The following is a 26,448-nucleotide window of genomic DNA, read 5'->3' on the forward strand; positions in this document are numbered from 1 at the left end:
CTGATCACCATCTAAGGCATCCTCAATTTTCTTTTCAATTCTTCCGTATATTATTCTTGTCATCAACTTGGATGCATGAACTGTTAAGCTGACTGTGCAATAAATCTCACATTTGTCAGCTCTTGCAGTCTTGGGAATTCTGTGGATAATATTTTTCCGAAAGTCAGATGGTATGTCGCCAGACTCATACAGTCTACACATCAAGGTGAATAGCCTTTTTTTTGCCACTTTGTCCAATGATTTTAGAAATTCTGAAGGAATGTTATCTATCCCTTCTGCCTTATTTGATCTTAAGTCTTCCAAAACTCTTTTAAATTCTGATTCTAACACGGGATCCTCCATCCCTTCTAAACCTACTACTGCCTCTTCTTCTACAACATCAGACAATTCATCACCCTCATAGATGCTTTCGGTGTAGTTCTTTCCGCCTTTCCGCTCACTCATCTGCATTTAACAGTGGTATTTTCATTACATTCTTAATGTTAGAAGCCTTGCTCTTAATTTCACGGAATATTGTTTTGTCTTTTCTATATGCTGAGTCAGACCTTCCGACAATCACTTTATTTTCGATTTCTTCACATTTTTCATGTAGCCGTTTCGTCATAGTTTCTATTCACTTCCTATTCATTTTATTCCTCAACGACTTGTATTTCTGTCTGTCAGAATTTCCCTTAACATTTTTGTACTTCTTTCTTCAATCGACCGAAGATTTCTTTGCAGTTACCTTCTTTGTACCTATGTTTTTCTTTCCAACTTCAGTGATTTTTAGAATTGTCGATACTACTGCAACTGTACTACTTACTGAGCTATTCCTTATTACACTGTCTATAACCTTAGAGATTTTCAAGTTTATCTCTTCGCTCCTTAGTATTTCTGCATCCCACTTCTTTGCGTATTGATTCTTCCTGACTAATCTCTTGAATTTCAACCTACTCTTCATCATACGACATTGTGATATCAGTCTGTATCTGTTCCTGATTACGACTTACAATCCAGTATCTTATCGTGATGTTTTCTAACTGAAATCTTACCGTGTCTCCCGGCCTTTCCCAAGTACATCACCTCCTCTTGCAATTCTTGCAGAGAGTATTCCCTATTCCAGTCCCTCATGGCTATTAGATTTTCGTCTCCTCTTACCTACTGATTTACTCACTCAATATCCTCATATACTTCCTCACCTCTTCATCTTTAGCTTCCATCGGCGTCTATACCTGCCTATCGTTGTCGCTGCTGTTTTGCAACCGACTATGATGAGAACAACCGTGTCACTGAATTGTTCACAGTAACACACTTTCTGCCCTACCTTTTCATTCATAACAAATTCTACTCCCATTATATATCTTACTTCTGCTGTTGATATTACCAAATGGTCATCTGACCAGAAATACTGGTCTTTTTTTCCATTTCTCTTCGCTGACCCCCACTATTTCTAGATTAAGCCTTAGCATTTCCCTTTCAAGACTTTATAGCCTCCCAACCACGTTCAGGCTTCTGATATTCCACGCCCCGACTAGTAGAACGTTATCCTTTCGTTGGTTATTCAATCTTTTTTCATGGACACCTCCCGACTGGCAGTTCCCACCCAAAGATCCGAATCGGGGACTATTCCGGAATCTTTTGCTAACGGAGAGATCATCGTGACACTTTTTCAGTTACAGGCCACATGTCTTGTGGATACACATTACGTGTCTTTAATGCAGTGGTTTGCATTGCCTTCTCCATCCTCATGCCGTTGACCATTCCTAATTCTTCTTCCTTTAGGGTCAGTTTCCCACCCCAGGGGCAAGACATTTCCCTGAACATGTGTCCGCTCCTCCGCCCTCTTTGACGTTGCAAATGAGGATGAATTCTTACGCCGAAAGTATTGGCCAACAATGCTTATGATACTTCCTGGCACATTAAAACTATGTGCCGGATTGAGACTCGAACTCTGGAACTTTCCTTTTCTCGGGCTAGTGCTCCACCGTCTGAGCTACCCAAGCCCGACACACGACCGTTATTCACAGCCCTACTTCTGCCAGTATCTCGTCTCCTACCTTCCAAACTTCACAGAAGCTCTTCTGCGAACCTAGCAGAACTAGCACTCCTGCAATAAAGGATATTGCGGAAGCATGGGTTTGCCACAGCCTGGGGGATGTTTCCAGAATGAGATTTTCACTCTGCTCTTCTGTCTCCGCAATATCCTTTCTTCCAGGAGTGCTAGTTCTGCTAGGTTCGCAGATGAGGTTGGAAGGTAGGAGACAAGATACTGGCAGAAGTACAGCTGTGAAGAGGGGACGTGAGTCGTACTTAGGTAGCTCAGACGGTAGAGCACTAGCCCGCGAAAAGCAAAGGTCCCGAGTTCGAGTCTTGGTCCGGCATACAATTTTAATGTGCCAGGAAGTTTCATATCAGCGCACACTCCACTGCAGAGTGAAAATCTCATTCTGGCACCAATGCTTGTTTTTAATCAAAGTGTAAGCGATGGCGGAGTCGGAACAAGGGACCGAGGACGTTTTGATTACCAATCAAAGACGCTGCTGCTAAACCGCGGGTGCATGCTCAAATGTGCTACCCCTAGAGCACGGCTGAAGGATAATTATCTAGCAATAAATACTAGAGGATCCAACCAGCAAAGCACAAGGCCTGGCAAGTTGCCTCGGGACATTCTGTACACCGTTGATTTCTAGATGTTGCTCCGCTGGCGTTTCCCTCACAGAAAGGCACTGAGTCGTTTGACGAATGTATGGTGGCGTTATATTTAGAGAAGAGGGCAGATTATCTTGCCGAGTGATTCATGTCGTCGTTTCATATGGTGCAGCCCTAGAAAACGCAAGAACACTGACACTAGAATGAAAAGATCTGAATTCCTTCAGGCAAATGCCGAGGTGGTTCCTTTCAAAGAGCACGGCCGATTTCCTTCCACATCCTTCTCTAATCCGATGGGACCTATGACTTCGCTGTTTGGCACCCTCCACCAAATCAATGAAATCTCGTCGGGGACTCATGACTATCCTGCACCAATCTCTTCTCTGAGAGTAGTAGTTGCAATCTACGTCCTCACGTACTTGCTGGATGTATTGCAATGGCTGTCTTCCTCTACAGTTTCTACCCGCTACAGCCTCCTCTAGTAGCATGGAAGCCATGCCCTGATGTCTTATCGGATGTCCTGTCATCCTGTCTCTTCTTCTTGTATAATATGCTATTCTTCTTGTATCATACAGTCCGTCCTCGCGAGTTCTGCCGAAAATTCCTCACCTAACCTATACACCTAATTTTCGACATTTTTCCCTAGCGCCACATCTCAAATGCTTCGATTCTCATCCGATTCGGTTTTCCAACAGTTCATGTTTCATCCCATACAATGTTGCGTTCCGTTCGTAGATTGTCAGAAATTTCTTCCTCACTCAATGCTTAAAGTCGGACACCAGGAAAGGAATGACTTTATCGCTCATTTGACGCGTTTCGGAATTTATCTGTCATCAGATATCCAGAAGTGACAACTGAATTTAAATACAGCGTTTCTAGTTGAACGTGAAACAAAAATTTGATCAATAGTCTACGAATGCTACAGTGGATTATTATAATGATAGTGGCCTCTCCTGCATGACTTAACGTCATATTTGTATAAAAATACTAAATTCTCCTTTGAAAATGGCAAAAGGCTGAAATATCCTTCGTGGATTTCATAAGTAACTGATTTTAACTTATGGAATTATGAATGGATCTTTTTTAATGTAACAGGCGAACCTAATCAAGGAAAATTGGCCTTAATTATACTTTTGTTCCAGTCTTGATATATAGCATTCATCATGTTCAGGTGTCCCTCTGATCTACATCAGTATTATAATACAGGGAATGATGCTACAGATCGTTCACCACATGGTGAAATAAGTAGACTGACATCAGACATTATTTAGTTGTCTGTGCAGCTCGACGCTTTTGTGTGTGCTATAGGTTTTCCTCGTGGTCTGTTTGCAAAAGCGAGTGTTTTATGCCATTCATCTGACGCAGAGCTATAACGCTGGCCGTGTGTCCCTCTGGGAAGGCGACGCCATATATTCTGCAGGCGCGGCGTCAGCAGCCAGCGACGGCGCCGGCGCCGGCGCTGCTGCCTTACTGTGCCCTGGGGACGCGTCCTAATCGAAAATCTACGGCCTAATTTCGTGACTTGCCTCGGGTCGTAAGCGAACAGTGCAAACTTAGATGGCGTCGCCACTCTTGTCTCACCGTAATTACCGTGGGTGGATACTGATCAAAATTTAATGGAATTGAAGGTCCTGGCTTTAGTTAGTCTAAGTTGACAAACAGAAGCTAAAAAAGCTAAGAGTACGTAAACATCGGGGAAAAATAAGAACACCAAGTGATAATAAATCCAGTGCTCATTAATATTTTAGCTACCCCGGTGGGTAGCTAGGCTTTTCGTTTGTGCCTATGCTCGAATAGTCGGCATAGGAAACAAACATCATTTAATATTAAATAGTACGAGTGCATGGGAATTAAATGCAGAAATCCGCCTCAGCTCTTTCCTGCAACGAATTTTTGACAAAAAACAGTAAGTGACTGTTACAAAGTACTTCACTGTACTACTGCCGTAAGATGGGGAAATGTCGGATAAAGGGGTAATTTCGGACGGGTAACAGCATACTTATGTTTTTACGTTGGTATCACTGAATGCAAGCTTTTATTTCACGCGCGCGTTTTGCTGTGTACACCTTACATATTGTCAAGCGTATACGAGCACACATCACTGCAGTTGTAAGTTGAAATAGTAGTGTATAGCGGGTTACAGTGCAGTGTACAATTGTTGCTAGTTATCTTTATACGAAAACTTTCGTTATTTTACAAGAAGAGAAGAAACTGGTAAGCTTAATTTGCTTATTGTTTACTTATTTAAATCTTAAGAAGGAAATGTGGGCCGGCCGGAGTGGCCGAGCGGTTCTAGGCGCTTCAGTCTGGAACCGCGCGACCGCTACAGTCGCAGGTTCGAATCCTGCCTCGGGCATGGATGTGTGTGATGTCCTTAGGTTAGTTAGGTTTAAGTAGCTCTAAGTTCTAGGCACTGATGACCTCAGCTGTTAAGTCCCATAGTGCTCAGAGCCATTTGAACCATTTTTGTCTCCACATCTCACTTTCGTTTATGTCTAGTGAACTACTTACAGTAACTACACACGTTGATGTAATATCGGACAGTGCCGGGTACATACAAAAGGAGGCTTGGTGCTCTTCCGAGGCGCAATTACGATCCTGAAAAATCTTGAAAAAGTGCTTGTTGCTATAACAGCGGGAAAACTATGGTACAGAAAAGCGTCAAGAAAATTCAAAGTACCACGTTCAACGTTAGAGAATAAAGTTAAAAAATACAAACCCTCTAGTAATTCTGTCTTAAGCACCATGAAGATAGCACACTTGTCCGTGGTATTTTAAGGGCTACACGCTGGGGTTTTCCTTTTACCTCTGATGATGTTAGGTACATAGTGAAAAGATGTCTTGATAAATATGGACGAAGGGAAAAACGCTTTCCTCGTAACATGCCAGGGACTGAGTGGTCGCGTTCATTCTCACAGCTTCACTCTGCCATATTAAGCGTCCGGCTATCTGAGAACATTAAAAGGGAACTTGCTGATGTGAGTTATGAGACAGTGAAGCCATATTTCCAGAATGCCGGTGAAAAAATGGAAAATATCGATCCCAAAAATGTAATCAGTTATGAAGAGATCAATCTGTATGAGTACCCTGAGAGGAAGTATGTGATAGTTGGGAGGGGAAGAAAACATTCTGAAAGGATTTTAGATTCTTTTAAAGTTAGTTTTTCACTAATGACGGCTGCCACTGGGGACGGAAAATTGTTACCTCCCTTTGTGGTCTAGAAATCGGAGCATGTGTCCACATGACAAGAAGGAGGTCCCAAAGGATTCCACTATAGCCCAATAAATGTGGATGGTCTGATCTGTCTACATTTGAAGACTGGTGTATTGCTATTCCGCTGCCTTACCTGAAATCAAAGGAGGGGCAGAAAGTTATGATAGGAGACAACCTTTCAAGTCACATTTCGCTGCGAGTATTTGATGAATGTGGGAAGAATAAAATTTCTTTTATTTTATTGCCACCAAACAGTACTCATATTTTAGAGCCACTAGACGTAGATTTCTTCAGACCTTTAAAAGCTGCTTAACGGGCAGTGCTTACACAATGTAAGAAAAGCTCCGGCGTGGGCCAATATCGAAATACGCTTCCCCCTCATTTTTGCAGGAAACGCTCAAAAAAGTGTCTGCAACTGAAGAAGACAAAATAAGAAGTGCATTCCATGCAGTGCGATTAATTTCGTTTGAGACTGAAAGAGTCCTCAAAAAATTACCTGATGGAGATAATTGTCAAAACAATTTTTTCAGAAGAATAGTCTTCGAGCTTTGAATATATGCTTCAGAATGTTCGCTATGGAATGAAAAGCAGCACAAGTGTCCAACAAAACAAAAATTAGATGTTGCCCCAAGGAAATCCATTTTAGGCACCGATATGAGACAGCGAGATAATGATGACTCGGTATCTGAGTCGCTTGTGAATAATGATGCAATACCCACTGGTGACGAAAGCAGCAGAGCAGAGGAAGCACTTGTGGAAGCGCAGGCTTTTGTTCTTGTGGATTATCCACACGTGATTTGGGGGGGGGGGGGGGGACAGCAGTTTGTAAGAATCGCAACAGAAGTGGGCGCAAAAGAAGGGGAAGTCAGATCTCTGCGTCCATATCAAGGCAGCAAGGCAGCAAACCTGTGTTTATTTCTCCTGCCATTCCCGACGATGATACTGCACACAAAGGCCAAATTGTAAGAGTGTTGCCGACTCCAAGAGAAGAGAAGGGAAAGTTTTCTTTCACTGAGAACATATTTTAGATTATTATTGATTTGTTGTATGAGTAAATTGTCTTTATTAATGAAATATTTTGTAAGTATGTCTGGGAAAGTTTTCTAAATATGTGTCAAATGTTTACTGCAGATGTGTAGAATATTTTGTAACCATCTGCAAAAAAATATTTTCTAAATATGTAAAACATGTTTTTAAGAATGGGTATCTTTTAAAAGATAGTCACTATCAAAATTGTCCCATTAGAGTGTAATATGGACCTTGGTGGGCAAAATTCAATGAATGTCCGAAATTATGCCAGCAAAGGGGCAACATCGTACAGTTTTATTTGTTAGATTCAGACAAATTAAAAAATATTTTTTACTAAATTTCTTTGATCATATCATTTTCCATCGTCACCAAAATATCTTCCACTTTTTGTCGCAAGAATTTAATTTTCTTTACGAAGTTACCTTAACGAATATGAAAATTCTATCCGACATTACTCCACCTTACGGTAATTCAAAACATTATGGCTTCGTCTCCTCGGAGCATTAACAAAAGTGGTCATTGTGGCTTCAGAGTCTAAATGAAGAACATTTTCTGCCCCCTAATTGACCTGTCAACGCAAGCAATAACAAGAGGATATCTGAAGGGGCAGTAGCCCAGAAGCATATCTAGGGACTTCATGACGTACATTACACACATCGCACGCTAACGTCACTGCGCATCTGGAGCTGTGAGCAAAGTGTACTGTACGGGTTTCCTGCAGACACAATTCTGCTGCGACGCGGATAACAAAATTGAAATACATGGGACAGTACGAGTCTTGGGGGCAAAATTGTACCCATACTCACAGTGAAGTTGTGGCGGTATATGGACCAAATGAAATCTCGCAGCCACCGGTAGTGAATTGTGGCTAACAATTTAACCAAGGCAGCACAGACGGAGGTGAGACTGATCCACATATTGCACCATAAGATATCGATCTTTTCAGCAAGCTGAAATGGTGATGAGGACGTTCCAACAGCGATTCTGGAATGGCTACCTGCCTACGGAGTGTATTTCGGCCATCGAGAAATTGAAAGACTGGTAGAGCGTTCCGACCGTTGTTCAGTGACAGGTTGTGACTATACTGAAAATTAGTGTCATGTATCTATGTCACTTAGAGGTGTAGTGCAGCACTGAATGAAATAATTTGTAACCTTACTTTTTGAGTTTGCCTCCGTAGCTTAGTGGACAACATGTCAGGTTGCTATGCGGAGGATCGGGATGTGTTTCCCGCTATTGACAGCGAATTTTCTCTTGATCAGAGGATCGGAACGTGTTTCACCCAGCCTCGTGATGCCAATTGAGGAGATACTAGCGTGAGAAGTAGCTGCTCCAAGGCGGGAAAAGCCGGCAGTGGCAGTGAGAGTGGTGATCTGACCAATGTACGTCCATACCACATCCGGCTAACTACACGGCGGTCGGTAGGTCCCGATTGGGTCGTCTGCGGCGAAACGTGGTGCTTTGGTCTTTTCTTATCTTTTACAATCTCTTCTTATACTATTGAGATCCGACACCTCCCCAACTAGACAACAGCACGAATACCTTCAACGATAGCCGAAACGTTAGTTGTTTTATTTACAGTATGCCCCAGTACCACAACAAAAATACTTTTGTTGAAACTCACTGCAGCCGAGAAAGCCTACTTTTAAACGTTTACTGCGTACCGATACTGGCCTTACCGGATGTTGACTTACTTCACCGTTGCTCACTCGTCTGTGCAAACAGCGGCCACTCTATTGTCCCATCTCAGCTGTGGGTAGTTTCCCATTGCTTAACATAATTAATTTTGGAGGGGTACAAATGTTACAGGATTATATTTCAAGTCACACCAAGTACTGTCACCATGGAAATCGTTACTGGCAACTAAAAGAGTATGAATGTCGCCAACAGTGTGCTATTCCGAGAAGAACCCTTTCATTCATCACACCTTCCGCAATTAACACTAAGGCTGCGGTTACAATGGCACCGATATTGGTGGATTCCACTGACGACCGACACAGGTGGAAGACAGACGGTCTTTTCAAATCACTACTGCAGTGCAACCAATGTCTATGTCCGAACGTAAAGATTTCGGACGACAGTCGGTGAAATTAGATTCAGTTTGTTTTTTTCGTTCAAATCGACCGACGTTCCTACATACGAATTATAGACTGTGAGAAGCTGATACGTTTACTCCAAGAAACGGAATTTGTGGTACATTAAGGATGAAAAATATCATAATCTGGATATAGTTCGGAATCTATGGACTGAAACTGCAGGTTTATGTGAAACCATGAGTAGGTAAAATCACTATTGTAAATATTAGGCGTAATTTATAACCTCTAAAAACAATTTCTTCGAGTGAGAATGGTGGCGTATCGTATGCTTATACTTACTATAGTGGATCTTTTTGAGCTGTGGTAGGAGGGCAGTAGCTGTCTACCAATAATTAATACCGATTACTGCCGTTTTTATGCCAGTAGGGTGGCCACTATTATATAAAATGTTCTGCAAATGTGGTGCTTGTGTTTCTACTTTTCAGTGCAAGGTATTCAGAGTACCTTATTCGAAGCTTTTGCTTGTGTTTCACACTTTGTTGAATATGAGCCATTGAACGTTAATGGACGAATGTCTGCACAACTTCAAATAAATACAGATAAACGGAGTGTTTATAATCTTGCTTTTTATGGTCAGCGCGAATGGTCTTGGGTGTATGACAGAAACGTTTCTCCATTAATCTCAAATACTTGAAAAAGTTGTCTGGTTATTCCGATAACTAGGGCGGGATGATATTTTGTCGTTAATTTGGAGACAGATGTAGACACTTTGTTACTTTTGGCGTCTCTTAAACAGTAAAAGCAACAATGGATGCAGCACTCGTCTCGAAACAGAGACATCATGGTATCGATCTCATCGTAGGCTAAAATCTAGTATAACTGGGAACTCTCATTGAAGCTATTTTCCCTTTCACGCGGCAAACTGAGATTGAAAATATTTCGAATTACACGCTGTGTTATGTGAAAGATGTCAGACTTGGATAGGTTTCACTCATTACTAATGTTGCCTATACGAAATTGTTACCTGTATCAGGAAACAAAACAAAATAATAAGTAATAAGGATAACATACGTGGTTTTCCCCCATTGCATCACATACAGAGCGGGAGTTATGCCAGACAGTAGTGACCATTCAACCACGAAACGTACTGAACCACGATGCTCGAGAGTTAGCTCCGCAAAGGACATGCTCAAAAACTATAAGTGATGATACATAATTGTAATAAATTAGGTAAGTATTTGAGCAGCAAGTAAGAGGTTTGTACACGATTTTCGCATAAACATTTAAAAAGTAGCTCTAAGCGTCGGATGCATCTCGACTCTATGGTTTTGAGGTTGGCGAAAACTTGTCTGTGGAGAGAAAGTCTGAAGTCACTTCACTCGGCCTCATGTGGCACAGTGAGAAGTATCTACATAGTGACGCTTCAAACCCAGCCACCAAGGTGGTATCACATCGAGAGGCATGCATTAGGCTAGGTGTCATTCATTTGTCTATTTTTGTGGTTCATATGTGCAATGGTATTGTTTCTCTATTGATAAGGTAGTGGCTATTAAATGACTGCGTTTCGCAATGTGTACTGTCAAATGTAAGGATAACTCACAATATTTTTAATAGACCAAGTTTACTCATTTCTTCATTATACTGGAAACCAAAAACAGTCGTTCTTCACCGGCGAAAGATTTCGAAAAGAAGCTCCATCTGCCTACTTCATAACTAGCAAATATTATGAGTTAAGAAAGTAGCATCGGTTTATTGTTGGATTTTCCGTACATGTCCTAAGTTGTCTCACAATGGGGAGGTCCCTTAAAAGAAGGTAGGATAAAATATTTTCTTCACTCTTCAGTCCCACTTCTCGCCCAGTATTCTATGTTGACTGTATCAACGAGAGAATGACCAATGCGAAAACTCACAATCAGTGTTGACCATTCTCAATGAAACACGTAACGCACAGGGTTTCAAAATATTAGTGGATACGTACCTGTGTGCCAGGTATGATGTCGCTGCCCCTTATGTGATGGTACAGGCGACAAGCCGTCGGCTCGTACACCGAGATTCCGAAGTCATGGAAAGCGAAGAAGCGCCGCTCCTCCTTCGGTGAAGCTGCAACGAAGAACGAGTACCAGAACAGAGAGACAGGCTGCGAATTGCAGGAAAGAACACCAACCCAGGGTCGCCAGTATGTACAGTTAAGCGAGATCTGGTTAGCTCATAGACGCCAAATCAATCTTTTCTTTTTCGGAAGTTATCCTCAAATTCACTGAAATAATCTGAAAACATTTGCTACTGTGTTATTGAAAGTATTGTAGAAATTACTTAAAACTAGGATTTGGAATAGATCTGCTTCTATTTACAGCAAAATCGATTTCAGAAACTTACGCTTTATTTTAAATAGGGTTGACAGTTACTCATCGGCAGTAATTACATTAATTGTAAGATGAAATGTAATATTCCGAAATAAATTATATAAATTTAACTTAGCTTGGTTACTGGATGAACAATTACCACATTCCCTCATCATGAATCACATATTTCCATGATGTTAAGAAAAGTGCTAAAACGTGTCTGAAACTCTTTCCTTGACGAAAAATATATCTTAAAGCCCTTGTTCCGCCCACAACTCCTTATCGTAAGTTGAACAAAGGTTTCATTCGATAAGTTCTCTCCCGGTTTACCATCTTGTTTGTAAGGTTATCTGATTTTATACGTTGTCATTTGACTAGAGCTGCCACAGTACGTTACTAAATTAGGTCAAATAGTTTTGATCAGTCAGCCAGTTATGGAGACGAGTATAATGTGAAATCTAATTTGGTCCTACCGTTGTTAGAATATGATCTAGGACGAGATGGACACCTTAACTAGAGCTTAGATTCACCTTAACTAACTTAGATTCATTGCGACTATTTGTTTCGAAATTGCATACATAATAGAGCGTAGATCAACGGCTTCAGACATTTGACAGACTACTTTTTTTTTAACCAAAGGGACAATAAGTTAGTGTTCTAACAATTTTATCTCCAGGAACCGTAAAACAGACATGAAAAAATACCGAAAGCTAAATGTATTTTCATGACAGAGGTACTTCATCATTCAACGTGCATTTGTAAAGACTGTTTCCGTGTTTAGCACAAACTGAACACATTTTTCCTACAAAAACGTAAAAATATTGTCCTCCAATGGAGTAGCCATCAAAATGCATGCGTTCTTACTGGCGACCCTGCCTCATCTATGGAGACCATAAGTGCACTACAGATTACGTAGAATAAAACATTGTGAAATAACAGTACAAGCGGAATCACAGACAGAGAAAAATAGATCAGGTAGAAAAAGACAGATGAAGAGATTAATAGCTACGTAAAGGTATGTAAAACTGGAGTTTAAGTAGTAAATTACGGTGAAAGAACAGGTGAACAAAGATTTAGAGAACAAAATGGTTATAATGAGTAAGACGTGCAGTGTTAGCTGTTTTTATGCACTAACCAATTGTCGTCTGCATCCACGAATATGGGAAACCTAGAAAAAAATTAAGCTGTTTCAATATCGGACATATCTTTAGCTCAGAGATGTGCATATTAAATTTATAATCGACAACGAATGGACAACCATGCAGAAACTTGTTGTTACGAGTTCATTGTGTAGCTGTTTTGTAATTTTAAAACATTTGGAGAAGTTATTTACTGAAACTATTCATGAAACTTATTTTCTTAATGTCAGAAGATAATAAAAATAAAATTAAATAATATTTAGTGCAACGAGAACTTCAAAATAAAATATTTGATGAATCCGTTACGAAAATTTTTAATGCCATGCACTAAATATTGTCTTGCTAAAATGTTATATATATGAAGAACTGACGTAAAAGTGTTACATTGAAGTTTAATTATTACTTTTGTCCGCAAATGCGTGACTCATTGCCATCCTTCATCCAGCTACAATTGTTTGCCATGCTCTCGTGATTATAAAACCATGATTGCAAAATGAAACGCGACCCTCCTACATTATTTGAGGTGTTTCATATTTGCTTTGCTCATAACTAGCGTAGTTCAAACGACTAATTTATCTAGATAAGATTTTTCAAAGATTGTAACTTCCTGTATACATGTGTAAATCGTCTATTTGAAATTAAAAAATTATTTACACTTCAAAAATTAAAATCAGCTACAGAAACTACGTGTTGAAAACAAGTGTATTGGAGACGATGCAAAAGAATAGATTTCCAAGGTGACATTCAGATCACTCTGGCTATAAAAGAAAAAAGGAAACACCGCGATCAGGCACTGAAGAGCACGCGATACTCGACGAACCGTCGTGTCACCCTCAGTCATTCATCATCGGATGCGGTATGGAGGAGCGTGGGGTCAGCACACTGCACTCCCGGCCGCTATCGACGTTTCGACCTTAAGAGTCGCTACCTCTCTATCTGATAGCTTCAAAGCTGGCATCACGAGCCTGATGCACCGCAGTCCATTCCTCTCACCGATGAAAAATCGAAAAAACCCTACCAGTACTGGGAATGTAACTCTGTCCCCCTCATGAGGGTCTCTCGTGGTGACACAGCAAAATAAAAGCCCACTATCTCGGCCCACGCGCGCGCCTTCTCAGCATGGTGAATGTCCTGGGCATATTTCTTCATCTGTTTGTAAAGGATCATTATTGTCCCTGTTTCCTAGTTTAAATGGATTTTTCCTGCCTGTAGGTATTTTTTGTCCTCACATACACAATAAGAAAAAAAGAGAAAGCAGCCACACGAAGGAATTATCCGAACAGGACCTAAATCAGTGGATTTTATGTGCTTGTAAAGACAAACAAGCGATTATAGTTTCAGAGAAATAGGATGATTTATTGAAGAAAAAGAGCTTTTCAAATAGTGCCAGTCTGTAGGGCCCTTATGCAAGCAGTTATTCGGACTGTCATTGTTGGCGTTGGCTGATGTCCTCGTGAGGGATACCGCGCCATATTCTTCCCAACTGGTGTATTAGATATCAAAATCCCCAGCTGGTTGAACGTTCAAATGGCTCTGAGCACTATGGGACTCAACTGCTGTGGTCATTAGTCCCCTAGAACTTAGAACTACTTAAACCTAACCAACCTAAGGACATCACATACACCCATGCCCGAGGCAGGATTCGAACCTGCGACCGTAGCAGCAGCGCGGCTCCGGACTGGAGCGCCTTGAACCGCACGGCCACAGCGCTGGTTGAAGGGTCCTGCCGATAGTGCTGCAAACGTTCTCAATTGGGAAGAGACCCACCGTACTTTTTGACCAAGGTTTGGCAAGCGTGAAGACAATCAGTAGAAAACCTCGCCATGTGCGGGCGGGCAGTTTGCTTCTGAAACGTGATCCCAGGATGGATCGCGGTGAAGTGGAGCCAAACGGGGCGTCGAATCTCGTCCACGTGCCGCAGTGCTGTGAGTATGCCGAGGATGACGATGTTCTACGCCCCGTTTTGCTGCCCCTCTTGGAACGTCATTCTCGGCTTACATTTCAGCAAGATAATGCCCGCTCGCACACTGCGAGAGTCTGTCTTCGTGCTTGCCAAAACATACCTTGGTAAGCAAGGACGCCGGATCTCTCCACAATTGAGAACGTCTGGAGCACCATAGGCAGAGGCCTCCAACCTGTTCGGGATTTTGAAGATCAAACCCGCGAAATGAACAGAATCTGGTACGATATCCTCCAGAAGGAGATTGTGAGCTTTCACAATACAAATCGTGGTGGTGTGGTGGCCCTCAACTACGTACCCTCTGGCTCAAAGTTGAAATATTAAAAATTTTGGCTGGTTTCGTTGTCTAGGGGCTGGGATACGTAGTTGCCGCATTACAAGCTAAATACTGCTGAGTCTACAGTATACAGTATAAACATATATACATGAAAGGAATGGTTAAATGCTCCTATCACCCGGAAATTGTGAATGTAACGTAGAAATTTATAAACGAAAGACTGCAATTAAATAAATTCTGCAGGTACTATTTTAACGACTTTAAATGATGATTACGATAGCAGAAGTACCATTAAGAATGCCCTTCATTACTGTAAAACACTATTGGTGTCGATGGTCCAGCAATTAAATAAAATGTAAGTTGAATAACAGGGAAACAACAGATCCGTACATCACGTATTTAGTTACGAGCAACAACATATCTCACGCGATATTCACTTGTAAACGCATACTAATTCTTCACTGCAGAAGCCACGGAAATCTCACAAGTGCACTAGTTGGCACTACGAAATATTTCTATCGGCCACGACCACGCGCAAACTGCTCCACCGTCCTAGTCTTTTCTGCGACCGTGCGACCGCCGTGCCGTACTCTCCAGGACTCTCCGTGTGTCCTGTACGACTGCCCCTCGCGCCACACCGTCCAGAACTCCCCTCCATTCACTTCGCCTCCCCTCCATTCCATTCGCTTCCCTTAGTAACGGACGCTGTGACTGATGATAGCGCTCCCGTCATGTCTCCAAGCCAATGAACACTCACAAACATTTTTAAACACATTCGAAATACTGGATTTACATTTAAATAACTTGAAATTAAATAAATATTCCTACGGCTGGACCATAAACACGCTCTAACACACATTATTAAACACATAAACAGATTAAATAAACATATATCACAGGGATAGAACAGAAGTAAGCTAGTAGCCTAATGTCTCTGTGCTTTCTAAAACACAGTAAATAATTGACCAATTTCTTCATGAATAGCATATATCGGATATAAACAAAGACATAGATGAATAAATAAATTTATAAGCGTGCTGCTACCTTTTTTTCGTGTAACTGTGGAGTATTTATGGCCTGACGCTATCGATAGTAGTCGGCCACTTTGACCCCTAATGACTCATGTACTATTCAAGGTAGATGCCTATAATTCATATCAATTTAGGTTTACACTAATAGCTTCCTAAAGACACGTCGAACGACAAAATCGGATGAACCGTTTAGATTTTGGAGATTCGTTGCTGGGTGTTACTTGTATAATTTACAGTCAGATATTAAGCTTTAAACTAATAAAAATATTGAAAATCTGATTACACCATCAGAATCGTCGTGCAAATAATGGTAATGTAAGGGTGGCGCACGAAATGTGTTACCATTTTGTTTTTGAATATGAACTTTATTGTCAATACAATCTGAAAGGAACATATACTACAATGAAGAGCCGTCCATGGAGATTTGTTCTAACTCAGCACGTGCTCAATATGTCCATCATTTCGTTTCCAAACTTCCTTCAAACGAACACTGAAATTAGTGATTACCCTACGGCACGTGTCTTCCCTAATTTCACTGCAAGCTTGAAGAATAAGTCTTCTGGGCTCCATTAAATCACGTGGACGTTTCGGGAATTTTTTTCCTTAAGGTACCCCCAAAGAAAAAAGTCACATGGATTGAGGTCTGGACTACTTGGGGGCCAATTTTGTCCGTCATTGAAGCGACCTGGAAACCTGAGTGAAATGATCAGCATGTCGAAATGCTCGTGTAAAACCTCCAACACAGTGTTTGCAGTATGTGGCATTGCTCCATCTTGCATGAATCACTGCGTGTTGAAGGGCAAGGCAGTAGCAAGAAGCTGTGGAATGAAGCTATTGCGAGGCATGCTCAAATAACGCTCGCTGTTCACAGTTTCTTCAAGGAAGAAAGGTCCAATAAGTTCGTGACTGGAAATTGCTGCCCACGCTGTAATCCTCGGAGCATAATGTTGTCGTTCATGAAGCACTTGTGGGTTTTCAGTGGCCCAAAAACGTACATTTTGTTTGTTAATCACACTGTCTAAATGAAAATGCGCCTCGTCTGAAAACCAAACGTTGTTGAGAGTTTCTTCCCTATCCTCCGCCCACTGAGCAGACAGTAGTCTGTGCTGCTTGTGTTCTTTAGTGAGCTTCTGTGCACAGGTCATCTTGTATGGGTACATATGGAGGTCACTTAAGAATGCGTTGAATGGGCGTCTGGATATTCCCAGTTGGACTGCTGCCTTTCTACACGATTTCCCGGGGCTACTCTGTACAGCAACTCGTACCGCCTCAATATTCTCCAGCGAACAAACAGGCTTAGGCCGAGGTCGCTTCGCTTCCAATACTGTTCCTTCCTGTACAAATTTATCGTACAACCTGTGGATGGTCTTCTTGCAAGGGAGCCATCGTGTGTTAAACTGTTGTCGAAAACGCCTCAGAGTCACAACAAGGCTTTTCGTTTCATGAAAAAGTAACACAATGGCCGATCGTTGCTTTGTCGTCAGTCTTCTATTGTCAGCCATTGCTGCTTACTAGTCTCCTAGCGGCAGTATCGTGAATTACACGTCATTTCGTAACTCATTTGTTTTTCCAGGCTCTGCTGGTACTGCTGTAGCGATCCCAGCGTGATATCTAATGCGCGTCGTAAATTGTGAAAGAAACAATTGGTAAATAATTTCGAGCGCCACCCTGTACATGTTTCCTTTTAAGGTATCATGATTCATCTGGCTACTATTAATCTCCATACGAACTGTCAAATGTCTGTCATTAAGGTTTCACAAAGTGCGCCATCTTCGGCACTCTCGACATACAAGTGTCTTTCATCGACACAGCGTCACCAAGGAATTCCCAGCCACGCGTTCAGCTAGCAACCACGTGATACAGTTATTGTGCAATATCAAGCTGTTGCTAACGAGCCGCGTCATTGACGAGCGTACTTTGCAGTCGCCCCAACTCCTAACATAGAATATTTCCAGGCGCCACAACTCGCCTGTTACGTCACAAGATACAATAATTTATTCAATCAGTGCAAAGCCGAATAAGTGCTTGCACAAGAGCCATTGGTGGTCCAATGCGTTAATGACTTGCTCAATTTGTAAAGCGCCTCCTCTTGTATAAATAATCCAATTTTTCTGAAACTGTAATCATTTACTTGTCTGTACATGTACACCACATGTACCGAATTGGTTTTTGTTACCATATCTATTATTTTTTAAACTGGTACACCTGGCTACATGTAAATGCCTATTACCGTTATAAAACTATCGTTTTCATACTGTCACCAAGCGCAACAACACAGTTCCGCAGTAGTCAGCGGCAGACTCACTGCAATCAGATGTGTCACAGAGTAGACTCTAGTAACCCTCTGGTCCTGCTACCATAAAACTTCAAAAGTTTTATATAAATCCATCTAAGTTCAGTCCCTGCTAAATTGATGTAAGGATGGAATGCTATAATCGTACCTCTTTTGCAGAAATTGCGAGTCTGGCCGCTTACCAACAGCTCCAACACTCACATTTTTGGGTAATGATAATACTAACACTTTGGTTACAGCGCTCAAAAACTGCCGTAATTCGCCTACATGTTAATGATTCCGTCGTCTTTTCATCTTCCCGTTCCTCACACTGACATAGTTATCTCATAACAGCAACAACAAAGAGAAGACAATTTCAGAACTCACAATTCGACGATAACATCAGAACAGAATAAAGAGTCTAAAATTATGAAAGTAAAAGCAGTGAAATTTGGGATTATCGTCTCGTAGACGATAAGGTCATCAGTAACAAGCTGTGAAAGAAGAAAATCGACTACCTTCCTTTCTCCGTCTACGATTACAACTAGCTTTGTACTCCGACCCCACCTTATGGTGCGTGGCGTAGCGTACTTTGTGTACCACTGACCACCCTTTCCCGTTCCAGCGTCACGAATGGGCCCCTGGAAGAACGATTATTGGTAGTCTCCGCGTAAGCCCTCAGCTCTCTAATTTTACATTTATTGTCTTTTCGCGAGATGTACGTAAGAGGAAGCCAGATATTGTTTGACTCTTCCAGTAACGTACGCTCTCGGAAATTTAACAGTAAATCACAGCGTGACTCAGAACGCCTTTCTTGTCGTGTCTGTCAGTGGGTTTACCTGAGCGTCGCCGTGACGTTTCCGCTCTTGCGGCATGAATCAGTAACGGAAACAGCAGCTCTTACTAGAATCTTCTCTATTTCCTCAGGCAGTCTTACCTGGTACCCATTCCAAAGCGAAGATCAATATTCAAATATTGGTCGAATGAAGTATTGTAAGCTCCCTCCTTTTTGGTGGGACCGTTCCAAAGAAATCATCTCGGTAGTAACCTCAAACGATGTAGGAAAACCACCGAAAACCTAAATACAGACATGATACAGCCGTCTACCGCACGTCTCTAGAGGAACGGAAGGTTCCAAATGATTGGAAAAGAGCACAGGTAGTCCCAGTCTTCAAGAAGGGTCGTGGAGCAGATGCGCAAAACTATAGACCTATATCTCTGACGTCGATCTGTTGTAGAATCTTAGAACATGTTTTTTGCTCGAGTATCATGTCGTTTTTGGAAACCCAGAATCTACTATGTAGGAATCAACATGGATTCCGGAGACAGCGATCGTGTGAAACCCAACTCGCTTTATTTGTTCATGAGACCCAGAAAATATTAGATACAGGCTCCCAGGTAGATGCTATTTTTCTTGACTTCCGGAAGGCGTTCCATACGGTTCCGCACTGTCGCCTGATAAACAAAGTAAGAGCCTACGGAATATCAGACCAGCTGTGTGGCTGGATTGAAGAGTTTCTAGCAAACAGAACACAGCATGTTGTTATCAACGGAGAGACGTCTACAGAGGTTAAAGTAACCTCCGACGTGCCACAGGGGAGTGTTATGGGACCATTGCTTTTCAAAATATATATAAATGACCTAGTAGATAGTGTCGGAAGTTCCATGCGGCTTCTCGCGGATCATGCTGTAGTACACAGAGAAGTTGCAGCATTAGAAAATTGTAGCGAAATGCAGGAAGATCTGCAGCGGATAGGCACTTGGTGCAGGGAGTGGCAACTGACCCTTAACATAGACAAATGTAATGTATTGCGAATACATAGAAAGAAGGATCCTTTATTGTATGATTGTATGATAATGGAACAAACACTGGTAGCAGTTACTTCTGTAAAATATCTGGGAGTATGCGTGCGGAACGATTTGAAGTGGAATGATCATATAAAATTAATTGTTGGTAAGGCGGGTACCAGGTTGAGATTCATTGGGAGAGTCCTTAGAAAATGTAGTCCATCAACAAAGGAGGTGGCTTACAAAACACTCGTTCGACCTATACTTGAGTATTGCTCATCAGTGTGGGATCCGTACCAGATCGGATTGACGGAGGAGATAGAGAAGATCCAAAGAAGAGCGGCGCGTTTCGTCACAGGGTTATTTGGTAACCGTGATAGCGTTACGGAGATGTTTAGCAAACTCAAGTGGCAGACTCTGCAAGACAGGCGCTCTGCATCGCGGTGTAGCTTGCTCGCCAGGTTTCGGGAAGGAGCGTTTCTGGATGAGGTATCGAATGTATTGCTTCCCCGTACTTATACCTCCCGAGGAGATCACGAATGTAAAATTAGAGAGATTAGAGCGCGCACAGAGGCTTTCAGACAGTCGTTCTTCCCGCGAACCATACGCGACTGGAACAGGACAGGGAGGTAATGAAAGTGGCACGTGAAGTGCCCTCCGCCACACACCGTTGGGTGGCTTGCGGAGTATAAATGTAGATGTAGAATGTAGATGTAGATCTCAAATATGCTCCTCCTGCACGAACACCCAGTCTCTTCACATCTGTGACACCTCACTCTGGCCGGCCGAAGTGGCCGTGCGGTTAAAGGCGCTGCAGTCTGGAACCGCAAGACCGCTACGGTCGCAGGTTCGAATCCTGCCTCGGGCATGGATGTTTGTGATGTCCTTAGGTTAGTTAGGTTTAACTAGTTCTAAGTTCTAGGGGACTAATGACCTCAGCAGTTGAGTCCCATAGTGCTCAGAGCCATTTTGAACACCTCACTCTGTAAAGCTATTAACTGGGCATATATATAAATATACATATATATTATCTATCCTATTATCTGATATAAATGTACAGGGTGTGTGATAATTAATGACGTTAACGCATACAGTTGGAAGTACACAATACAAGAAGGAAAAAATTCTTGCTAAACATACGTCCGCAAACGAAGTGTTTGCGAGGTATTTGCAACTTCGTGGTTTCCAGCAACCGCTGACGTCTCCGTATAAACGCTACCGCAATTAGGAAAAGCCATAAATACTGGACACATAAACAAAAGTTATTTGAGATACTTTCTTAGAAGTGCAGCTATTTTTACTGAATGTGACAGCAGTTACATGACTGTCCTTGTAGTTGAACGCGTGCAAAGTGTCGTCCAACGTGTTGTTCACGGATCCAAGTCAATCCACGTTGCCGCAATGAGTTTCGAATACTTTCAAACCTCCTGGAAAACTTCAAAATTTTTGACAGGCGCTGACATGTCTGCTCCAGTTCTTCAATCGTGTTAACCTGACTGGCGTACATGAGTTCTTTACGGTAGCCCCAAGCATTGAAATTCACGGGGTCCAGACCAAGTGGTCTTACCCAGAGGTCAGCCGGCCGGAGTGGCCGAGCGGTTCTAGGCGCTTCAGTCTGGAACCATGCTACCACTACGGTCGCAGGTTCGAATCCTGCCTCGGGATGGATGTGTGTGATGTCCTCAGGTTAGTTAGGTTTAATTATTTCTAAGTTCTAAGGGAGTGATGACCTCAGATGTCGCTAAGCGGTCGCGACGCAGGTCCTGCTCGCCCAGTCCATCTTTGGCCGTATCGCCGTGTTAGAAATCGTCTGACTAAAGCAGCAGAAAATGCCGGTGCTTGATGTGTGTACCACAGCTTCTGGCTTGTTCCAACGGAACATCCTCACGCAAATCCTGGGAGAAGATGCCACAGAAACCGAATGTAATTCGGTTCTGTGAACTTGTTTGGAAACATATACAGCCCAATAAGACCATCACGTAGTGGAGACACATGCACAGCATTTGGATTGGAGCCTACATGACTTCAAACATGAGAACTGTGGTAGTTAAACTAACCAACAAGAGCGAACACTGCTTCATCTATAAATAAAGTGTTATTGTCAGACGTATGGTTGGCTACAGCTTGTAGTAGCCTTCACCGACGGAACATTAGTGTAGGGCGAAAGTCTCTCTCACTAAGACAGCCAACCCATTGGAGGTGGCACGAGTATATCGCATTGTGACGCATTATTCTCCAGACACTACTGTGGCATTTTCCAGACACTTGTGGCAGACGTCTCCTTCTCCAGATTCGAGGAGAGTGATCCACTGCTTCCAGCACCGTACCCTTAAGCGCAAGTATAATTCGTGAATAAGTGAAGCTCCCAGTTTCTCGGAGGCATTAATGCGCCCGTGATAAACGTTTGACTCTCTGGATGTCTTCGGGAAGTGTATGCTTCTTGATAAAAGCGTGCAGTCTCCCGTGCTCTGCCATTGGCCCAGCATACATGAAATGCATATCTGCATGCTTCTCGTTATTGTAATGTTCCACCTTATCACCAACACTCGTACAACACAGCTGAAACTCCTCAAACAACTGACACGAGTGTCACTCTGCCTGCATACTGTACTGTTGTATCCATTCCGTATAGAATTCCACGTGTCGAAAATGTAACCAAAGACCACACCACGGACCAGCATGCAGTGTTTACATGCAATAACCATATACAGACAAGTATCGACCTCCTAGTCCCCCGAAAAATAACTGTTTTGCATCGTTTTCATAAGCTGTACAACAAAACAACTTCCACCGCCAATGTGTTGCTACGGCGATTGAGCATTAGGATCCACCATGATATCTGCGTGTTTTAGACAAACTGGCATATCTGTGTATGTAAGTATATGTATATGTAAGTAGTGGCTCATAACCACAAAGTCGCAATTATCACCCAAACGGTCCATTTCGGAACTTATGTTTACTGACACTATTTTTCTTCTGGTATCGTGTACTTTGAACTGTATGCATTTATTTAATTAATTGTGACATACTCTGTATAAATATCCAGTTACTGATTAATCTCATTGGAGACAATATAAAGACAAAACAATCTTTTAACATGTTCTCCGCCAATTTGTCTAAAACACGCAGATATCATGGTGGATCCTAATGCTCAATCGCCGTAGCAACACATTGGCGGTGGAAGTTGTTTTGTTGTACAGCTTATGAAAACGATGCAAAACAGTTATTTTTCGGGGAACTAGGAGGTCGATACTTGTCTGTATATGGTTATTGCAACTGTCACACTCTCGTAGATCTATGTCCGATTCTAGGTGATGACTCATGATGTGAGGTTATCCACAAGTTGTGATCACACAGACTGGTCTTTTGAGCTATTGCCTTAAATTAAGTTATCCGAGCAACATTGCACTTCACAGTTGCTTGATATAACAGCGAGATCGCACAGTGGTTAACACCTCGGACTTCCATTCGTGACCATGGATATTCAAACTCGCCTTCTGCCACCCAGGTTTAGAATTTCCATGATTCCCTTAAATCATTCCAGACATAGTTCATTTGAAAGAGCACTATCTATTTTCTTTAGTATCCTTAACAATATCAATCTAAGCTTCTGCTCTTGTGCTCCATCTCTAGTGACCTCATTGTCGATGTTAGACCGTCATTATCCTTCCTTCCTCTTTTGATACAAGAGAGAGGACTTTCACGGCCTGTGTCAACTTGAATAAAATCGTTTTGCGTATCGGACCATGCCCGTTTTAAACTAACACCACCTGGACTGTGACTGACCCATCAATTTTCAAGAAGTCCGTTTGCTTGCCCAGCAGTCACCTATGCAACAACAGAAACCTACTGGAACAATTTAGGGCCACAGTAGCACGAACGGACAAGATAGCTTCATACGACACGATATGATACGATAATGCAGTGCCTGTACTACGAAGGAACACCGCATCTTAATTCGAATAACACAGGTACGGTAAAATATTTATTCGCGACACTAGGCAAGTAACTTTAAAGTAAAATATCTCCCCTGTACGGGAATTTAAGTAATGGATGAATGGGTACAGGATGTACACACATGGAAGTTTGGGTCTGGCCGTGGGTCGTGCTCGGTTAGCCGCATGGTACGGCGACGCTCGCGATATGCGGTAACTTTGGGTTCCACTCACGATTCGGTACAAATTTTCACTGTCGTCATTCAGTTATACAGTTGATGTTTCTCCATATTTACAACTGCGAATATATTTCATTTATGGGATGGCTACAAGTTGCCTACGATCTCAATTCCACTGATCTAAGTCCAACGGGCCGCATGTGTTTGTTAGCCAGCAACTGTTCTGGGCCCAGAGGCCACACCATAAACAAGCGCCACACAAACAGAGTGCCTGCCCCCGGTAGCTGAGTGGATGCCTGCACGGTAGTTCAGCGTGTTCGGTCAGAGGATCAGCTGCCCTGTGTAATAAAAACCTGAGTTAATCGATCAACGACGAACTTGAACGGATGTCTTACGACGTCCGCCCCGAGCAGATGCAACGAACAAAAGCGAAAAAAATGAGATTTAAAAAAAAGAAAAAAGTAAAAAAGGGTGGTCAGCGCGACAGAATATCAATCCTAAGGGCCCGGGTTCGATTCCCGGCTGGGTCGAAGATTTTCTCCGTTCAGACACTGGGTGTTGTGTTGTCTTCATCATCATTTCATCCCCATCGACGCGCATGTCAACAAAGTGGTGTCAAATGGGAAGACTTGCACCCGACGAACGGTCTACTCGCCGGGATGGCCTAGCCACACGACATTTAAATTTCCAGGAAGAGTGTCGCACCCCATCGAAGTCTTGCTACAGGAAAACGTTGCCTTCCTGCCTGCCTGCCAATAAGCAGTTAGAGCAGCACAGATGATAGTCCCTCCACAAGAACCTACATTTTTTTTTAAAAATTGCCGTTGTAGTACAGTAAAACAGATCGTCAGATGACAGCCAGATTAGGACGGTACATAAGAAATGCCATCTCCAGAAACCAGTAACCCAGTCACCCTTATGAGAATCGGTACAAGGCGTAGTTTAAAATCCACAAAAGGATTTCATCAGATGAGTAGATCCTTCTCTTGTGGTTTTCGGGCAGCGTATGCGTCATTACTAGATGAAACTTATTGAATAACTCAATTAGCCTTTCAAATGTACAACTGAGCAAACTCATATACTATCTTATAAATTGCTGGCTGAACTGCACCATCTACTAAATCGCGATGTGTATTTACTTATTTATTTATTCTGTTGTAGACCTCTGGTTTCTCCTTCCTGCAATCCATTACGATAACTGAACCGACCGTCGTGTATATCGGTGCCGTGAGGACGCGGAGTGCCGAGGGCTGAGTGCGCGAGCGGGGATCTGCCTGGTGAGGTGCAGCAGACAGCAGACAGCAGACGGCGGCCAGCAGACAGCAGACAGCAGACGGCGGCTAGCAGACACCTGTTGCTACTCACTGGGCGCGGGGTCGTCCTGGACGACGAGCGAGGAGAGGTCGGTGGCGGCGCCGGCGGCGCTGCGCGCGCTGCACGAGTAGGCGCCCGTGTCGGCGTAGGCGAGTCTGCGCACGCGCAGCTCCGTGCCGTTGCCCACCAGCTCGTACTTGCGCTGCGTCAGCCGCAGCGGCTCGTCGTTCTTCAGCCACTCCACCTGACGAACGCATCGCGTTTGAACCCACCATAGTCAAGATGACCAAGAGACCGAAATTTACGCACTGTCATTTCGCCGCAACATCGGTTGGAAGCGAAATACCATTAACACAGGGGTTTATCCCGATTAGCAGCGGAAACTGACAGTGGTTGAAAGTACCAGGTGACCAAAAACTCAGTATAAATTTGAAAACTGAATAAATCACGGAATAATGTAGATAGAGAGGCACAAATTGACACACATGCTTGGAATGACATGGGGTTTTACTAGAATCAAAAAAATACAAAAGTGCAAAAAATGTCCGACAGATGGCGCTTCATCTGATCACTATAGCAATAGTTAGCATAACAAAGTAAGACAAAGCAAAGATGATGTTCTTTACAGGAAATGCTCAATATGTCCACCATCATTCCTCAACAATAGCTGTAGTCGAGGAATAATGTTGTTAACAGCACTGTAAAGCATGTCAGGAGTTATGGTGAGACATTGGCGTCGGATGTTGTCTTTCAGCGTCCCTAGAGATGTCGGTCGATCACGATACACTTCCGACTTCAGGTAACCCCAAAGCCAATAATCGCACGGACTGATAGGACGGATGCAAGAGATCTGTCACGCGTATAGCAATATGGGGTGGAGCGCCATCCTGCATAAACATCGTACGTTCCAGCAGGTGTTTATCAGCCAGGCTGGGGATGATGCGATTCTGTAACATATCGGTGTACCTCTCACCCGTCACGGTAGCAGTTTTGCTGTCCAGCGCCATATGTCGGACATTTTGTGAACTTTTTCTGGTTCTAATAAAACCCCATGTTATTCTAAGCATGTGTGTCAATTTTTACCTCTCTATCTACATTATTCCGTGGTTTATTAAGTTTTCAAATTTATACTGACTTTTTGATCACCCGGTATATGATAACTGAAGGAAGAACGTTGGAGGGAACATGGATCCGCAAACAAGCCGTTTGCGAGATAATAGCGAACGTAAAGTTACGAGCTGCTACTGACCTCAGTATGGAATATTATCCTAGCAATAGAAAAATTAATGTTTAATGCATAACGAA

At 42.7% G+C, this 26,448-nt stretch overlaps 1 protein-coding gene across 1 annotated transcript in view; it reads right to left on the reverse strand.

Moving 5' to 3' along the window:
- Positions 1–26,448, reverse strand: part of LOC126430853 (follistatin-related protein 5-like) — a 221,283-nt gene that overhangs the window by 63,798 nt on the left and 131,037 nt on the right. Inside the window, exons 7-8 of the mRNA XM_050090429.1 lie at positions 25,195–25,387; positions 10,885–11,006 (exon numbers count right to left, since the gene is read on the reverse strand). Of these exons, the coding sequence (XP_049946386.1) occupies positions 10,885–11,006; positions 25,195–25,387 (315 nt within the window). The remainder of the gene's footprint in view (positions 1–10,884; positions 11,007–25,194; positions 25,388–26,448) is intronic.

This window comes from Schistocerca serialis, chromosome 1 (assembly GCF_023864345.2).
Source record: "Schistocerca serialis cubense isolate TAMUIC-IGC-003099 chromosome 1, iqSchSeri2.2, whole genome shotgun sequence".
In the NCBI taxonomy this organism is placed as follows: Eukaryota; Metazoa; Arthropoda; class Insecta; order Orthoptera; family Acrididae; genus Schistocerca; species Schistocerca serialis.